Source organism: Cyprinodon tularosa, unplaced genomic scaffold (assembly GCF_016077235.1).
Source record: "Cyprinodon tularosa strain WSP-4 unplaced genomic scaffold, ASM1607723v1 ctg330, whole genome shotgun sequence".
Taxonomy (NCBI): Eukaryota; Metazoa; Chordata; class Actinopteri; order Cyprinodontiformes; family Cyprinodontidae; genus Cyprinodon; species Cyprinodon tularosa.
The window spans coordinates 722312-741252 of NW_024039042.1; the positions used below are offsets into that span (position 1 = coordinate 722312).

General features: G+C 37.5%; 2 protein-coding genes across 4 annotated transcripts in view; one reads left to right on the plus strand and one right to left on the minus strand.

Annotated features, from left to right (window-relative positions):
- The window catches only part of celsr3 (cadherin, EGF LAG seven-pass G-type receptor 3), a 153726-nt gene extending 142200 nt beyond the window's left edge, over positions 1-11526 (plus strand). For both annotated transcript variants that reach the window (XM_038293860.1, XM_038293861.1), the window contains 6 exons: positions 78-175; positions 1099-1190; positions 1629-1802; positions 4373-4561; positions 5122-6184; positions 7858-11526. In XM_038293860.1, the coding sequence (XP_038149788.1) occupies positions 78-175; positions 1099-1190; positions 1629-1802; positions 4373-4561; positions 5122-6184; positions 7858-7885 (1644 nt within the window). In that variant the 3' untranslated portion in view covers positions 7886-11526. The remainder of the gene's footprint in view (positions 1-77; positions 176-1098; positions 1191-1628; positions 1803-4372; positions 4562-5121; positions 6185-7857) is intronic.
- A 1606-nt stretch (positions 11527-13132) lies between these two features.
- LOC119789082 lies at positions 13133-18922 on the minus strand. 2 transcript variants are annotated; one of them, XR_005281542.1, is made up of 5 exons: positions 18639-18922; positions 16248-16294; positions 15557-15725; positions 14971-15427; positions 13133-14405 (listed from the first exon to the last, which is right to left on the minus strand). XR_005281542.1 is itself a non-coding variant. In XM_038293847.1 (4 exons), exons 1-4 carry the CDS (start codon positions 18841-18843, stop codon positions 15066-15068), a joined length of 783 nt encoding a protein of 260 aa, XP_038149775.1. In that variant the 5' UTR covers positions 18844-18922; the 3' UTR covers positions 14844-15065. The 2 variants fall into 2 exon arrangements, 1 of the variants encoding a protein (XP_038149775.1); XM_038293847.1 differs by lacking the exon at positions 13133-14405 and having other exon boundaries at positions 14844-15427.
- Between the last annotated feature and the right edge of the window lie 19 nt (positions 18923-18941).

Sequence of the window (18941 nt, forward strand, 5' to 3'; positions counted from 1 at the left end):
ACCCCCTGTTAGGTTGCAAATCTTGAGGCCCTCTGGTTGAAATTCCTCCTGTATGTTTTGTTGTATTGTGTCCTCAGGCCCAGAATCCCTACCATAATGCATCCCTGTTGGAGCAGAGTGGGCTGCACCGCATCACCCTGGGAACCTCCACCATCTCCTCCGTCAGCTCGGCGAGGTATTCCTCTAACAGCAATATTCACACATTGTCGCCAGCATATTAGGCACCAATGTTACTTTAGAATACACAGACGTCGGAAAAAGTTTGACGCACAATTTATCATTTCGTTATTTTTATTGCTCTAGCTAATCTCACGCTAAAAGTTATAGAAAAGTCTGTCCTATGATGTGACTGCAAACTTTCTATATCAACATTGTAAATAAAATGTGTCTTTAGATTTTTTTCTCAAATAATGTATTGCACATGTAATTTGGGCATACAGTTTCTAAGTTGTTTGCTTTTCCATAAAAAAAGTTGTATTTTAAGGTTTAGCATGTGGTTATGTATTACATGGCTATTTAATTCATTGACTAATTAATAATTTACTAATTCTTTGACTAATTCTTTAGTTAATCATGCTACTGCCACCAAAAAGAAAAAAAAGATTTACTTCAGGGCTATTTTTGCATCTTTAACAGGTCTGACAGCAAATTTATTTATTCTGTATTCTAATGCATTAAAATGTATTCTTTAGTACTTTAAGCTTTGACAACCAAAATATAAACAGAGTAAACTAAAGCTGGGTCTGAATGACAGAGAGATCATCATTTTAAATATGAGAGCATCAGCATTCATTAAGTCTCTGCTGCTGTTAGGCTGCCTCCGAGAGGAAATTTCCTAATAAAATCCCCACTGTGTGCATTTTTTGGGTCAGTGGGGTAAAGATGAAGAAGATTGGATTTAACAATGTACTGTACTACATGTAGAGCGACACTAATGTATCCTTAAAATGGCAGCTGCTGTCTTAAGAGCTCAATGATTGTCTCACTGAGTTTGTATAGAGCATAGCAAGCAACTATGAGTGTGTGGATCCCTGTGATGTGTTAGGGTCTGCTGTGTGTTGTTTGTTCTTATCTGTTCTCATTTCTCCTCTCTCTCAGAGAAAATCTATTGGCACGTCAGAATCTGGAGCAAAACATCGTCCACACAGGAGCGACCGACCTGGATGTAGCCATGTTCCACAGAGATGGAGGTCAGGGTTGCAGACACACACTAACTAATTAGTGGTGCACAATTCCAGTCCTTAAGGAAGTGTCTTGCATGATGAAGATGTGATGTTGCTCCAATAAACTTCTAATTCAGTCGGTAAACTGCCTCCTCAGCATGGGATCAAGTTCTGTAGAGACCTGCTGTTAGGCTATTCATTCCAGTCACATGCTGTGATGCAGGGAAACATGCAGGACTGCGATTTAGCATCAATGTTTTGTATGTTTTGCACCAACCCACGTTTAATAAAAAAAATTCCAAATTTTCTCTAAAAAAATTATCTTTTCCATATTTCCATCTTTATTATCACAGTCTCATATCTGAGATTTTATTAGAGTTGATCACCTTCATTGCATCCATGGATGAGAAATGTCTTTGTGTCTTAAATTTCTTGCTCTCCTATTTTCCATCTGGTCACATTCAGGTGGTGATTCTGATTCAGACTCAGATCTCTCCATGGATGAAGAGCGAAGTCTCTCCATCCCTTCCTCTGAGAGTGATGACAATGTCCGTCTGCGGGGGCGCATCCAGAGGCGATTCAAACGCTCCAATCATAGCGAGCGTCTCCTCACTGAACCCACCAACAATGGCACCAAAGGTAGACAAGAGACTTTACTGATTTCATTTCTGAAATTAATTCTGAAAACCCAATTAATGAAAAATATAAATGTATAATAATGTTTAGAAAAGTGCTTAAAAAGATAAATCATTCTTACTGCTTGCTGTTTGATAAAATTAAGAGTACAAAGCATTGATCCCCTGGGACATTTACCATTACTCTTGCTACTAGTCATCTGTGTTACAGCAAATCTTCAAGCTTCTGACTGAAATCACTCTGTTGGCAGTCTGATGAAGATAATGCTGTGGGTTTTCCATAATGTTATTTATTTTTAATGAAGGACTCTTCTTTCTAAAACAGAACAGAATCTGTTTGTGTTTCATTGAATCTCAGTATGAAAACAGCTGTTCTGCAATAATACTGAAGGCTTTGAAGGTTTGTTACATTAGTAAACAAAAAGCATTCAGCAACATTGCATGATAAGAAAATTAAGAGTAAAGCACTGATGCAAAATCAACAATAGAAATACATCTACTTAGACTAAAAGGCATGGAAATAGTCAGCATTTATCAGACAAGTTCTAAAAAACACGCAATGATATTTCTGGAGGAGTTGCATATCTACTTCGCTCACATGGTAGATTCTATCAATAGAATATTAATTAGCATCTGCTAAATGCACAAACATCAACAGAAAATTGATGTTTATGTAGTGATCTTTGTAGAAGAGAGTTTAAAGGTAAGCCATTGTCCAAAGAAAGCTAAAAAAAATCATGTTTGCCATAAACCTAGATGTAGACACAACAACCTGTTGAAGAAGATGCTCTGATAAGATACAAAAAACTTAAATATTTGACTTACATGGTAAACACCATGGACCTGTACTCTAAAAGTTTTGCATTTATTAAAACACATGCACACTTTTTAAAATGAGCAAAGCTGAACTTCAAAGCAGGTGCAATTCATGTTTTTTTTAGATGTGCCTTATAAAATATGCACACCTTATTCTAAAGACCAAACAATAGACATAATACTGAGGGAAAGATATACAATGACAGGTGATGGAGTAAGAGGCTGTGCACATTAAAATATATTTGGTCTTTTAGAAATGGGAATATGTAAGAATAGAATAAAATAGAGCAAGATTTCTGTGCAGGACAAATTTATTTAGAGGGCAGTAATTATACATGCATCACACCACATATAAGAAAACATTTACAGCCACCTGAGAGCAAACATCAACCAATAGATGCATCCTCCTATAGTGCACATCCCTCTTGTGGTAAGAGGGAATTTAGTTTCCTTCCTCAGTTTTCCTTGAAAGAATCCGTATGAAACACAGACGTGTTTTATTAAACTATTATAGACCTGCCTTGGTTTGGTTTATTTTGGAGTAGGTGTAGTGTGGAATTAAAGCTCAATTTGCCATAAGTCTGGTTAGAATTGGGAAGGAGTTGCCTACATGGTCTTTTCTAACTCTTGATATTAAATCTTTTAAATTAAACTTTTGTTCTTTAATCTTTAATCTGTTCTATTTTTTACTTTGGTTTGTATCATTTTGAGATAGGTTAGTGTACTAAAAAATAACATTCCTCAATATTATTATCATCAATATTATTATTAATTTTTTTTAATAATTATATTGATTACCTCCAACTCCATGGCAGAACTTCATCTTTCTTTTACCACCATTCCCAAAGTTGCATGCCACTAGGACATGTAAACTCCTTATTTAAAGGGCAATATCAAACCAGTTTGCAGATCATATCCATTGTGAATGCAATCATTGCTAATCGCCTGAAACACGCCCACTTATTGCACAACATTAAACATCTAAAACAGGAAAATTGTCGATGTCTATTGTATATATTGAGTACCTTCCTCTTTCTGAAACTCAATACCTTATACCCTTTTATATGCGCTCGAAAACAATTACATGAATGTCAAACTGTTTTTATCAAAGGCCAAATATCGTCCAATCGATAAATCTATATAAGTTCCTTTTTTAGCCTGATAAGCAGTTTGAATCAGTTGAACTTTGTTCAAGTTAACAGAAGAACACAGTTGTCTGTTGAACAGCAGAGGGCAAGGAACAGATGGCTAGCAGAGTCTAATCAATATATCACTGCGATCAAATGGGAGAGCAGCAGAGAGACAGCTGTTTTTAATGTCAGTTGCTCTTTTACTGAAAGGTCACAATCTAAAGAGTCTCTACTGACAATGACAAAGCTTAACCCCTAAAGGACCATAATATGTCAGAACCTGTCAGCTGAAAAAGCAGAATTAGACAATGATGGGGAGAATATCCAAGGCTCGGTAGATCTCTAGCGTCCAATCAAATTCAATGTTTTAGCTTTATTTTATGAGCAGAGCCTTACAGGGATTACAACTACAGACAAAAGAGTCGAATGTATAATTGATATGCTTTCAAATCCACAGATTTGTTCCAACAGCCCAGTTGATCAATAATAATCAAGAGAAAACGTTTTTATGATTGCAATGATGCATGTTCCAGTTCTTCTGTCTTTGTAAATAGTAAAGGAAAAATGATTTATCCCTGGTAAATATATTTATAATCTAAAACAAGTGTCTTCTGTTTGCATTCTACAGATTTGGATGGCAATGATCTTCTGTCCTACTGGCCTGCTCTGGATGAATGTGACACCTTGCAGAAGTGGGGCTCAGAGCGTCCCCTTGGAGGGGATTACAACAAGGACGCCGCCAACAACAACCAGCTGGATGCAGCACTCACCAGTGGGGATGAGAACGGCCTTACCCAGCCACACAGACATCGAAAGGGTGAGAGAGAATTTAAAACCACTTTTTTTCTACTCTTCTCTCATCCAATTCTTTAATCAGATGAAAGGGCATTTTGAGGATTCTTCCGCTTCTGATTTGCATCGCTGCGAGAATACTATTAGAAGTCTGCGTCTTTCTTGATTTTCATACATTAATATATTTAATATATTAACATTTTCCTTGTATTCTCCCACAAAATGTCTTCAGACATCAACTGAAAACTTCCGTTGTCATAAGATGTCTGATTTTCAAAAGCATGAGCATTGGAAGATTTATTCTTTGCACAGCAATGACTCATTTACATGTCTGCCCCAGGATGTTCATTTTTCACATCTAAAACTGATGTGGTATTCCATTATGATTCATGCCGCTCTAACTGTGACTTAGGGCAAACCTAAAATGTTAAAAGCATCAGTTCTGTCTGCTTTTTTTTTTTAAATAATTTTAACCTACCCCTATTCTGTTTCCTTTTTTTACATATAAATCTACCACCCATTCCTCCTTTTTCTCCACCCAGGACTTTATTGTTCTTTCTCAGTTTTTTCATTTTCTCTTGGCAGGTATCCTGAAGAACCGCCTTGGTTGTCAACCAGCACTCCAGGGTCTTTCCACCATGGGCAGGGTGCCTAGTGAGCTCAACTGGTACCGGACCTCGACGCTCGGTCACCGAGGTGTTCCAGCGGCTTCCTATGGCCGTATGTACTCTGCCACAGCTGGTGCAACCGGAGGTTCCGGTTCTCTCTCCCAGCCAGCCTCAAGGTACTCCTCGAGGGAGCACCTGGACTCTCTTGCAAGGAGGCAACTGTCCCGGGATCCCCTTGGAAGGCAGACCGTGGGGGGTTCAAGGGAGCGTCTGGACTCCCGGGGTTCCAGGGATAACCTGGATCTCCTGCCCAGGAGGAGAGAACTAGGCTTAGGACTCGGAGCAGGGCTCGTAGGCTTGGATCACCAACGAGTCTCATCATCTAGGGAAAACTTGTCAGGATCCAGGGACAGACTGGATAACCATCATGGGACCAGCTTCCATGCTTCAAGGGAGGATTTGAGTGGAAATGGAGGAGCTGTGGGAGCTGGAGTGGAAGGATACCTAAGTGGGTCCAGGTCCCAGTTGAACTCTTTATCTCGCCGACAAGCCTCGTCACGAGAGCACCTCGGAGGGCCACTCGTGATCAGTAGGTCCAGAGAGCAATTGGAGGCTAACGGGGTGGGAGCTCAGGCTCAGCCGTGTCGGGAGTGGCTTCGCAGTCTACCACCAAGGCAGCCCTCACACCCTGACCAGCCTCTATCTGCTTCTCCTCCTCCCCCGATCTCAGAGGAGCCACAACAAGAACAGCTACCTCCTCCATCTCATGTCAGAGGACGCCTGGACTCCGCACCTTCATGTAGGTACCCAGGTCAGACTGTCCCCCAACTTGCAGGCCCAAATCCAAACCCCCTGGTTCGACAGCCGTCCAGTGAACAGCTGGACATATTGTCCTCCATCCTGGCATCTTTTAATTCCTCTGTCCTGACTCCTCCTGCTGCCTCTAACCCTGGTCCTAATGGCTCTGTCCATGGACCCTCGCCTTCCCCACCCCAGTCTACCACTTCTCACAGCATATCGGAAGTTTCCCCCGACTCAGAGTAAGTTGGTTGCTGTGCTTTATCCTTAGATAACACAAACACAGGTCTATCCGAGTTCATTTTTCCTTAAGTATCCAAAAAAATTTTTAGTTAATAATCTTTATCTGAACTATTAAAAGCTTTTATGTTCTCTAGGTGGCCGTTTGCTTGAATTAGACAAAATATTAGCTCAAGTCTTATAGGGTGTTTTCTATATACTAAGAAGTCAGATTTTCCAAGTTTGTTGTTAGAAAAAAAAATGTGAAGATAGAATTCCCAGAATTTCTCAGAACTCGCTAAGCCAACCGGGGGACCTAATATGGCTGCACGCACAAAGAATTTACCGAAAGTCTTTAATAGCAACTACAAAATTAAACAGCTTAGATGCTTTATAGCTTATTAACCCAATGTCCTGCATTACCAATAATGATTGGCACCAAAACTAATTCCTCAGTTTTCCAACTTGCAAACAAAATATTCTCAACTCAGCTGGGATGTCAGTCCCAGATTCAAACTTCTACCTTGAGACAAGCAAAAGAACATAAATGGATGTTGGCATGCACTAAAGCAAATTCCTCAAACTTGTAAAAACCAACTCGGCCATAAAGATTTTTATGATTCTCTCTCCGATTCTAAGTACCTGTTAGCCTAATGTAGTGATTCCCCATTTTAGGGACGCGCCCCTAATGGGGGGTTAGTGTGATTGCAGGGGAGGCCTTGCTCTAATTAAATGGATAGATGACCAATTTTGAGAAGTAATTTGAAGAATATATATTTATTGCAATGAGGAATTCAATTACACAAAAACAGACAATTTTAATAAAATTCATTACAGCTAAACGATGCAAAAACTTTTTTTTAAATCACATGGGGGGTCACCAAGAAAAGTTTGGGAACCACTGGCTTAATGTATAACTATTAGCATGACTTTATGGGGGTTTCACCACCAGAGGTGTTTAGTCCATTTAGAAAATACTGGTTTGTTTCCTAAATTGGTTCTGTTTCTCTGTGTGGTTGTAAACCCAGCATTAGCACCAAGGTCCAGACAAAAGTAAACCGCACCATGACTGCATGAGGAGATCCCATTATTTCTCCCAAACAAATTCCAGAGTGGATCATTTATGGTGTGAATGTGATCTGATACAGCTATCTGATGCATGAAACCAAGTTCGTATCCATGGCCAGGTTTGTGTTGCATTTCAGGAACTTTAAAATAACCTCAAATTCATTTGGTATATTTCTCATTTCTTATGTTTGCCTTAAATCATTCCTATAAACCAGGGATATAGTTAAATTCCATTTGTTCCAAAGCAGCTCGAAACACTGCATCTTCACTTGACGTGATACTTCCACCTCAGACACTTTTGACCAAAAAAACAAACTAAAAAATCCAATGTGGGTTTTAATAATGTGTTTATGTTCAATTGGAGCTTTGGAAAAAGTTATAAGTCTCTCGAAGTAAACAAACTATTGGAAGGAAAACACCCTTGTCTCAGTAGCTATTTGTTTGATTTTTTTAAACTAAAATTTCCCTCACTGCTATACCTTGCACGACATTCATAACACAAGAATTGCACACAGTCAAAACCAAAACAGCTTTGTACATTTAAAACATGATTTATTGTAATTAGTTTAAATTGGAGACACTGTTATGATAACTTACTGATGTCCATATTCTTTTTCCCTTACCACAGAGCCCACAGGAGTGAGGGGCAGTCTTGATGACAGCCTCCACATCTGTTAATGCATCTATCTAAAGCAACAGTGTGGGGACAAAGTCAAAGGTCAAGGATGGACCTGAACTGAAGGGGCAACCTGGAAAGTAGAAAACAAATTGACTTATTGGAGCCAAAAACATGAGGATCAACCAAGAAAAGGGTCAAACTAAATGGACTTTGACAAAAGAGGACGTTTGTGAGCGGGATGTTTTGTGTAAATCAAGTTTTCAAGTCCCACTGCTCTCAGTCTATGGATCTATGGACAACGAATAAACTATCTGATTTAACTACCTAACAGTCAGACAAAAAGGGGGAAAAAAAATCCTCAGATGTTAAACTCACATGATGCGATAAGACCTTTTAAAAAAGAAGAAAGAAGTTTCTGTACATAGCCTTTTTATACATTTTTTATCTTTTTCATTGAAGGTAAAAAAAATTATCTTGTGATGTTTCTTTTTTTTTAACGCTGTCATGTCCGTGTGAGGTTGTGAATGAGGTTGAAGTGAGCGCTGTTGTGTCGCTGAGGAGAGATTTTCCTCTATGAAGTAAAAAAGAAAAAAAAAATCCTCCAACATCTCCCCAGAAATACATTTTCCTGAGAATTTTTTCCTCAGTCCTTTGAACTTCATGTAAAGCGAGACGGCATCCGGCAATAGAGCATCTGATGAGATTATTGAAAGATGTTGTTGAAGGGATAATATCAAAGTATCGAGAAGTGATTGTAGACAGGGAAGAATTAAATATAGGAGAAGAGAGTTGATGGAGCAAGATGAATGTGCAAAGAAAGCTTGCTAACAACACATTAGATTCAAACCTGGTTTTAAACTATTAAAGCTGCTGTAATGGGAAGATTGTGCTATTTTGTGATCTGATGTATGTAATCGTGACCTTGTGTTCCAACTGGTGCTATCTGAACCAGACCCTATCAGTCCACTGATGTAACAGGAACATATCAGAGCTGTAAACACCTGCTGGGTGATGGTTGATCTCGATGTCTTCCTCTCTCCATGAGGTGGGATCCAGTATCAACCAATTTTAAGAACGCCTCCCCTCAAGGGTTCTTTACACTTTGATGCATCATGACTCAACTTGCCTGAAGCGCCACCACAGGAGCAGCTGAATCTTTCCAGCAGCAACCAGGAAACTCTTTGTAAGTGCTTCTCATGCAGAAGGCTCTGGTGCAAATCTAAGCCAAAGGGACATAAATCAGTTCAAAACATTGTTTTACCCTTGAAAATGCCTTCCACCGGGTGTCATGGCTGTTAAAGTAATCCCCCCTTTTTTTTTTTTACAGCTATGATTTCTTTCATATATTTTGTCACAAATATAAACCAAATGAAATATTTTTTTTGTTACTGAGGCCTTAGTTCTACACAATATAAACAGCTGTGGTTGGCATTTTATCTCACTGTGTACCCTTCAAACTGATTTTGATTCAGAATGGCAGAAGAAGAAAAGAATAACAAGAACAATGCTGTTGAATCCCAGTTTGCTCAAATATTTATTGACGACATGAAGGGAGATGTGAATCCTGTATGCAGTGCAGGCATCTACCTGAATATATCAGCATCTTTTACTACCAGACTCAGTCGAAAGGAAATATTCCAGATATGAGGCACTTTTTATTTCAAATCTGAACCTAAGTGTTTCCTTCTAAGACACTTTCAGACAGATTTTCCAACCGTTTAGAGAACTAATAGAGATGAGGTGTTCTCTGAGTTCGGCTAAGCTTCACTGCCATGTATTAGCTGACAAAGGGAAGATGAGATGTCAGCACTAAAAGCATCTGTTTTTTTTGTTTTTTTTTTTTTTGTTTTTTTTTTCGATGTAGGTATTTGAATCTGCTCTTTTAAGCAGAGGCTGTCTCGTTTTAAAGAGATAGTTCAGGATTTTACATGGCGAGGATATATTAAAAGGTAGGAGCAGTATATAAGTTAGTATAAATCCAGGTGATTTGTACCTGAAGGCTCAAATTAACAATCAATATTAATTAATAAATCCCTACTCTGCAGTCATGTTTTGTATTTGGTGGATACTTACACAGCGACTGCTGAATGTTTTCACAGGAAATGAAATTGGAAGGTGGTGCGCCACCAATGATTTTGAGAAACATGCAGAGAATAGAAGATATGAATTGTTTCTGTCACATTAGGAACAGAGTAAAACAAAGCAGGGTAGAAATTGTGAAAGAAAAACATTTGAAATTGGTTCATTTTTTTTTGTAAAACTTGAAAACCTTTAACTGATATATTATAGATAATAAGAAAGTAGGGTTAGCATTCACAGCTTTGACATAATTTAAATTAAATGAATTTAAAACAGCAAAGGTTCCCTTTGATCTTGATCCGCCTCTTCATAATTGTGAGCTGCAGCCTCCAGAGCCAGCTTATCTAAGTTTATACAAAATTATAATGAGCCTAAGAACCTTTCATTTCTGAACTATCTCTTTAGACAAACACCCATTTAGAGCGATGAATGAAAATATGTTTTTTTTTTTTTTTTACAGAAAAGTTTCATAAATCTTGAGCCATTTGACAGAATGTTTTCTGAATAGAAAAAAAACAAACAAGTGGGCTTAAAATCCAACAGAGCATACATATACGGCAGCAAAATTGCAAATCTAGACATATTAAGTGGGAGGATAAATTGGGTCAGAAACTATGACTGTTGTAAAATGCGTAGCAGCAGGAAGGAAGGCTTGGACAAACACTCATCATGTAGACAGAAATGCAGAAAACAGAAGAGAAACAAAGAGTGGAAATACTGAAGCATTACAAGCAAGCACATATCTCCCTGCTCTGTCTGCAGCTATGCCAGCCCCATCTCCCCACAAAGTAAAAAAACCCGTTCCTGACGGTATTATTGCCAAAAATGTTCCTGTAGGTGGAACGCCATCTGTCAGTAAGGAGCAGATAAGGATTTCCCCCTATCTGTTTTATGTTTACATAGATTATACTCACTTGAGATTTTATTTAATTATAATTTATATACATATGATTAAATATTTATTTTGCCATCTTTTTTAATGAAAGTTTCTTTGTAATCATGAATGTGTTCATGATTCTTTTTTCTTTTCTATCCTAATGTTTGTTTTTCTCCCATGTAACTATTATTTGTTGTTAATTATGATGCCTGAGCTGAAAAACACACAGAAATGTGTTTTAAAAAAAGTCTAAACGAACAACAGCAAATTCAAATCTGATACAAGGTAGAAAGAAGAACAGAATTGAAAGAATCTGCCAACCCCAACAGACTGCATATAATAGTTCATTTATCCTCTTCAAATTGCACACTTATGATAAAATTGGCATTTATTATAGCAGCTATGCCTCATATTAAAGCTGAAAAAAAATAGGTAATTTGTCTGCTTTGACATCCCATATACACATAAGTAAAAATAGAGCCTTATAAAGCCAGAGAGGACAGGTTTGAGTCTAAAATGTTGTCATGTGTTTCAGAAAAGGAGAACAAGATGGAAAGAAAGGCAGAAAAGGGTGGCGTGGCGATGAGAGATTGTATTTGTTGGCTTGTTTGTTCATTATGAGATGCCTTCTGTCCCTCCTTTGGGATGGAAGCTGCTGTTCCCCTGTTTTTACAGAAACAAAAGAAATGTTGGACATAAAAAAAAAAACAGCTTATTCCTAACAGGCTCTGTGTGTGTTTATATTTTGCCTGTGTGACAGAGAGAGCGCTGCCGTTTCATATTCATGAGAACATGTTAAGGAGTGAAGCTGCAACCAGAGAGAACATCCTGAAAGAGCGGCACCTACTTTTCAAGGAGGTGCTTCCCTCTGACTTGTTTTGACGCTCAAAGAGGTCTGTCACAGTCGGCGGCACGCTCAGCTGCCAGCCTAATACATCCAGCTCAATGCAGATGCTCTCTGACACAATAACACCACCCCTTAGAAAGACTAGATTCAAATCTCAGATTCTCAAACTTTTAAGGCAGTTATACTACTTAGAAAAATTGTTATACTGCTTGACTTGTTTTACATTTGATAAAAAAAAAAAACTCCCACAAAGTAAATGGAAAACAATTCATAGTTTAGCTCATCGCTAAAGAAAGAACTAAATAAAAGCCCCTCTACTCTAATCATAAATGTATAGGATCCATTGTAAGGAGCTGCCCTCAGAAGTTGGGTAATTACTTAAAGATTTAAGTGTGGTTTAGTATAAATCAGTATAAATCAAGCCAATTAATAAAGGTGTCAGAGGTTTGTCAGAGAATAATAACACATCTTTACAAAGATAAATGGGGCCAAACTTAATACATATCATTAAATAAAGGTACCACTATAGAACTAAATGTAGAATTTATTAAATTAACATACAGTTAAGTTACAAACTGTACTGGTAGAGGGTTAAATGTCCATTTGAGATCATTAATATCTTGAAATTGAATGATGAAATACCAACTATTAAAAATAGATTCATTTAAATATACATTATTATTCACCTATATTTACATAGAGTGTAATGATTATTTATTATTGGTTTCACATCAGGAAAGAATAGGAAACTCCTGCTTTATATGACAATTTTTTTAAAACTTTGAGGTGGCAGCATTATGCTGTTTGTTTCAGACTGAAGGGAAGCTGGTCAGAGTTGATGCAGGAGACAAATGGAGCCAAGTGCAGGACAATGAGAGGAGAACCTGTTAGAGGCTAAAGATATATATAAAAAAAGGGCTTACCTTTAAGCAGGATAATTACCGTGAAGAATTCTGGATTACAGAATATTTATGTACATATTAGAATAACCCAAAGTCCAAAATAAAGCCCAACAGGGGGTAAAGTAATTAGAATATAAAACTTCTATTTAAGGGATGGAAAGGCTGCAGCAGTGGTCCTTTTTTTTCTTCCAAAATACAGTCCTACATATTCTCTAAGAAAATATATAATGTTGCAACAATGTTAAAGACAACAATAACCCTCACGGTGCTTTAAGACCATCTGTGTGGAAGAGTGACATTCACCTCTCGTCAACTCATGTATCTTTTATGTTTAGTCCGACAGAGATCTATCAGGTCCAATAAAGGCAAATCTTCATAGCAGAACCTAAAGCCCAGATCAAAAGTAGATAGTTTCAAAAAGACATGAAACTCCTGACCTCAAATCAGTAAACAAATGAAAGGAAAACAGCCAATATTAGAGCTTTGACCCAGTAACTCTGCTGTGACTGATGTGGGTAAATAATGCCAGATGTTGGTGAATGTATGACTGTAAATAATAATGCAACACAGACCCATAAAGAAAGTGATCAAGTCTCTGCAGGGAAATTTATTATGCATTCCTTTGTTTATGAAAATTACATCTTATACCAACATATGTTGATTTTAACAGCAAAAATCTAACTTAACAGATTAGCATGCTCCACATGAGAACGTTGGAAAATTGTGCATTTAGAGAAACTAATTCTTAGTAAACTGAATATATCAGTTAAATAAACTGTTAGTAACATTTTACCTTAGAATAATAAAATGTATTAACATCAATTTCATCACGTAAAAAAATAATGTAGGTAAAGCATTGTAGTTGTAACGGTCAATCTTGATAGAATAAAAATACACACACATATATATGTGTGTCCGTGTGTGTGTTGGTTTAATGTTTTTGCTTTTTTTATATCAGTACCTTATTCACTACATTGCAAAAATTTCTTAAAATAAGTGTATTTGTTTTTATTTTAAGTAGGTAAATGAGACAATGTGCCAAAGGAATGAGTATTATTACCCTTAGAATAAGAGAATAAGATGAAAGGATATGATGCACTGGAAATAAGAGACTGCAGTTGTTATTTTCTTCTCATATATATATTCTCATATCCATTGGCAAAGTGTCTCATTTACCTGTTCAATTCAAGAAAAAATACACTTATTTTAAGAAAAATTTACTCCTTTTTTTTTTTTTTGCAGTGTTTGGAATATTGTGATAGTGATTGGACAACTGAGATTTGTTCATTTCAGCAGGGTGGGTCTGAGGAGGCCACAGAACCAGCTGCTGTATAAACAAACCTGTACATTTTAAATCCAAGCATCAGTTATAAATAGATTATCAGGGTCCATACATGCTACTCCTGTAAAAAAAATGGTTTTTTTCCAGACTCAGTCTTTTATCTTCTTTAAAATACAACATATTAAACATTCAATGAGATTTTATGGCAGATATTTCTCTGTGAACAGCTGATAAATATATCTGGACAATAAATTTTAACCTGAAGGGAATGAAGGGATCAAGGATGGAGGGAAGAAAGGACAAAAAGAAGGTGTCAGTCAAAAGGGGAGAAGGAAAGGAATAACCCAACTGAGGAATTGAGGTGTAAGAAAGCAAAAGCACAAAGGGCAAAGGAGTAAGGAAGGAAGATTGGTCAGTTATTGGTTTTCCAAACTATGCATATCCAAGCGTGATTACCTGGATGTTTCTAGTTAGGAGCTAACTGGCCGTTAGTCTTTGATGGGAAAAAAAAAATTCAGTCTTAAAGCTCTCAGGTTATTTCAAATAATCCAAATATCTTACTACAGGGCCTTCTATACTAGCCTGGGTGCCAGTCCGAACTTAGTCCCGCCCACAAGGTTTGAGTTCGGGGAAGTTCAGTCTGGCTCTGCTCCATAGTAGCGCGAGTATTAAAGCCCACTGTCAGGCGATCCAATCAAATTGTCAGGGCGGGCTTTATACGATGATGGACAGATGATCAAGAGTAACGTTATCAACCACGTGACCAATGCGCGCTTGGGTGACAACAATAATGGCTGCCGCTGGAGAGTTTGGGTGAGTAGATTCTGCTATTAGGTCTGTTCTAGAAGATATCGACAGCAAATGAATATTAAAAGAGGAACAGAGAAACGCGATCAAGTCTCATCTTCTTATTCTAGGCGTGAAACTGCACGCTTTGAGTTTTGTGGACAACAACTATGCCTCGCTTAAGATACGTCACGCACTCCGTTGCTCTTATTGGTTGTAGGTCTATCCAATTGAGTGCAGAGGCATTTTTTTTCCTGGTTCGTTCAAAACACGCCCCATAATCACAGCTCTATGGAGCAGTATCAGACTCATATTCTGACTAGAATTGAGTCGGACTACGTCAGGCTACTTCTATACCTTCAAATAGTATAAATCTATAAAAATGTCCCAAGGTTAAAGACAAACAACACAGAAATTAAACATTCCCAGAAAAATGGAATCAAATCAACCATGAAGCTCAGATATCTTTTCTTCTTCTTCACCACTGCTAGAGGAGGATGGCGGCACGTCTTCTCCTAACCTCTTGAGTTTGGCCTTGTAGTAGGCCTTTTTCATCCTGAAGGCCTTCTGCTTCTGCCGAGCTGCTTTCCTTTTCTCCCTCACCAGCTCCTGCTCCCATGCAAGCACCTTCATCCTGTTTTCCCACTCCAGGATCTTCATCTGTTCCAGCTGCTCCAGCGCCTCTGTCCGCTGCTCAAGTTCAAATCTTGTAAGGTCCACAGTGTCATGATGAGAAAAACGGCGGTTGACATCCTCCTCCTTGATCTCAGATGGGTGAAGATGATGGTTGATGCTCCTTGAGGTTCCTGTGAAGAGTGGCAAAAAAGGTTGGTAGGAAACAGCAAAAAAAATGTGGTCAAGCTGAATAGAAATAAAATGTTTTAACAGAAAGGTTAAAATATTCAGTCTACATTGAGATATTTATCCGTAGGTACCTGGGGCTGTGAAGTAGGCAACAGGAAATGCTCCTTCCTGCAGCTCTGCATTGTGGGAGCTGGAGTTTGAAGTGGGACTCTGGTGGAGATCTGACCAATCGTTTCCTGCGACTCTGTCCAAAGCCTCACCCTGAATGCTGAGGGCCATTGGATCTTTTCTCTTCTCCATCTACAAAAGGAGGTGACAGACAATAAAACCACCATAGGAATCCAAGGATATATGAGCAACTCGTAATCTGTTAGAGCGGAAACAATTAATCGAATAATCATGATTAATCGATTATTAAAATAAACGCCAACTAATTCAAAAACAGATTAATCGTAAAATCGAGTAGAGAGACTGTAAAATATGCCTTTAGCTGACAGAGCAACCCACTTAGCGCAGTAATTATACAAAAATTGTAAATAAATATATATGAACATTTTGCATCTAAGATTAAAAAATATTTTTCTTCAATCAATATACTCTATCCAGCCTCCTAAAGTGGAAAAGTTTTAGTTTCACCTGGTTTAATTACATAAAAATTATTCTTTAAGAACCTTTGGCTATCCGATTATTAATCAATTAATCGAAAGAATAATCGACAGATTCATCGATTTGCAAAACACTCCCTACTTGAGGCCCTATCTGTTATCAATACGTTTTAAATTAATCTAAACCAGGAATAGAAAAAAAATGTGAACTATTTACCTGATTGATTTTGCCATTCAGCTGCCTTATATCACCACCTAAACTACCTGCATTAATGGGCAAAAAGGACAGAGTAGATGTTAGCAAAGAGTGCCACCTTCTGTTAGATGAAGGTATAACATTATCACAACTCAAATAAATTTAAGGTGCGTTTTAGTAAAGGATGGAAGATTTGAAAACCTAAAATAATTTTACCAGCATTATGATTATGAGGTAGGAAAACCCAAATCTAGAGTTAAATGTTTAGCCACTTCTAGGTTTCATTGACAGCACATTAAGACACAATTCTAGACTTAATTTAGAGTATCTTAAAAGACAAGACAGATTTAGTCCTAAGTAATTAAAGATGTTCTCTTACCAAACTAAAACCGAAAGGCAATTAAATTGATGACAATAAAATGAAAAATGGTTGCTGAAATGTTTCACTAACAACAATAGCAATTCCATGGAAAATATATCTATTTAATAAAATGTATATTTGTTAATTTTTGATGTGAGAAATTTGCTTTTTAATCATTATCCTGGCAAACACTGACAAGTCAACTTTTCACATAGTTCAGAGGACCTTTAAAGAGAGGACCCAGAGCCTCACAAATCCTTCACCATACTTAACTGTAGGTGTTTTTTGTTTTGTTTTTGGAAGGGATCTACTTAGGTCCTTGTCTTAATACATTTTTTCTTTAACCTTTATAAAATTTACTAGATATTTGAAGCCATTTCTTAAAAAACTGCATTTTTTTTTTTTACATAAAATGTCCTCTCTTTCTCATTTTGAGGAGCCACTAAGAGTAACGGCTCTCTGTGTCGCCACATTTTTAGTCCAAAGGAAAACAGGAACTAATTGATTACTAAATATATGTTAAGTTGATCCTCTGAGAAATAAAAAAAGAAGAAAAAAAGAAAGAAAAATAGCCTTAGTTACATTTATATTATCCAATAATTCAGCTTTTAGTCACTGGCTTCACACTGACAATGTTGCCCCTGTAATAGGCTATGAAACATAATCATAAAATCAATCATCCAAACAGGGGTGGAGCTAGATGGGGGGCCAGGGGTGACCATGGCCACCCTTAAACAATCATTGGCCACCCCTACCATTTTTTCCCGTCTAATACAGATGGTGGCAGCAGTAATACTCTCAAGTGGAATATTAAAAACATTAAAATTTTTTATATATTGCTATATTTTCCAAATATTCATAATTACTTGACAACAAAAACACTGTAGTTAATTATACACATTGTAGGAGCCTAAATTTAATTTATTTTAGTTAGAATGTTTATTTTTTATTTTATTTAAAAATATGCAAATTCATAAGTAAGATAAATATTGTTTGTGATTTAATGATTCAAAGGGATTTAAAAAGATTGAAAAATGCTATTTACATACGTACAGTTCATTGATATTGTGTGAGTAAGATATGACTTTTATTGTGACATTTAAAAACCCACGAAGGGGGGTGGTTTGTCTTTATGCCAGGGGAGCAAGTGCTGTGGGAATCAGAAGGAGATTGGAGCATATTCGTTTTTTGACCTCGCCCTTCCCAGGCTCCGTTGGACTTTAAAATACTTAATTTAGTGGATACATTTTATGTGTTCTGTAATGTTGCGTTAACTTTTCAAGTAAATCGTTAAAATCAAGAAGTGGACACATGGATTTATTTCTGGAGTGTTTTTGATACAAGGGAGTCTGACGAGCGTCAAGCTAAAGCTTCAATAAGGACACCAAGAACATACACACATCAATATACTAACATTAAAGATGATAAGTACAGAATTCATGCTCTTTTCAGGACTAGATTTCCTATGTGTCTCTGCAAGTCATCTAGGAGTCTTCAGTTAAATCAGAAATAAATAACTATTTTATTACAAACATATTAAATAATCAATTTATGTAGACATTAGTACTTGTAAATATCAAATTTATGCAGAATTATTATTGATAAAAGTAGGTAAGTAATGACAATGGAAAAGATGTTCGCCCCAGAACTCGAACATGAAAGAATTTAACCACTATATCTCTTATTTAGAAAGCACGGATGTTTAAATATATGCATCTATATGTTACCAAAGGCTGTAGGAAAGTATAGTTTGTCTTATCTTTGGTTTGACCGTGAGGTTCTTGTATCTATCCTCTCTTAGCCACCCCTCATTGTTCATTGGTTAGTGCCTGGCCACCTTTATTCTGTCTACGCCCCTGCATCCGAACTATTTACTACTTAACATATCCTTGCTTAAACATGTGTGCTCATTGATTTTGCAAATGGACGGCCAAACAAGGCAACATGAAGAATTAAATAAATAAACATGCACAAAGCGTGTGACTCCATAGAAACCAGGCCATCAATGTTAAGCATCTCGCTGGGCTGTTTCCATAGGAAGCTAACCTAACCTTCTAGCAGCTTGCGGACAGCCGCTTTGTGTCCAGCTCCGCCTGCGTGGCTGGTGAGCGCAGCCTCGCCCATGGTCTGAAGTTTGATTGATTTACAGCAAGCCCTGCACCGAGCGAAGTGGATGTCATCGGCATCTTTGACCAGCCAGTCCTTGAAAGCGTCCTTCGTCAGCCAGGAATCCTGGAATTTACATTTCCCTGGCATGGTTACTGCAAAGTTAGCTGGAATGCTATCTAAACAGAGAGGGACCTATTCGCCTTATTTTGCCTTGTGATGCGTTTGGGTCGTCTGTGAAAAAAAAT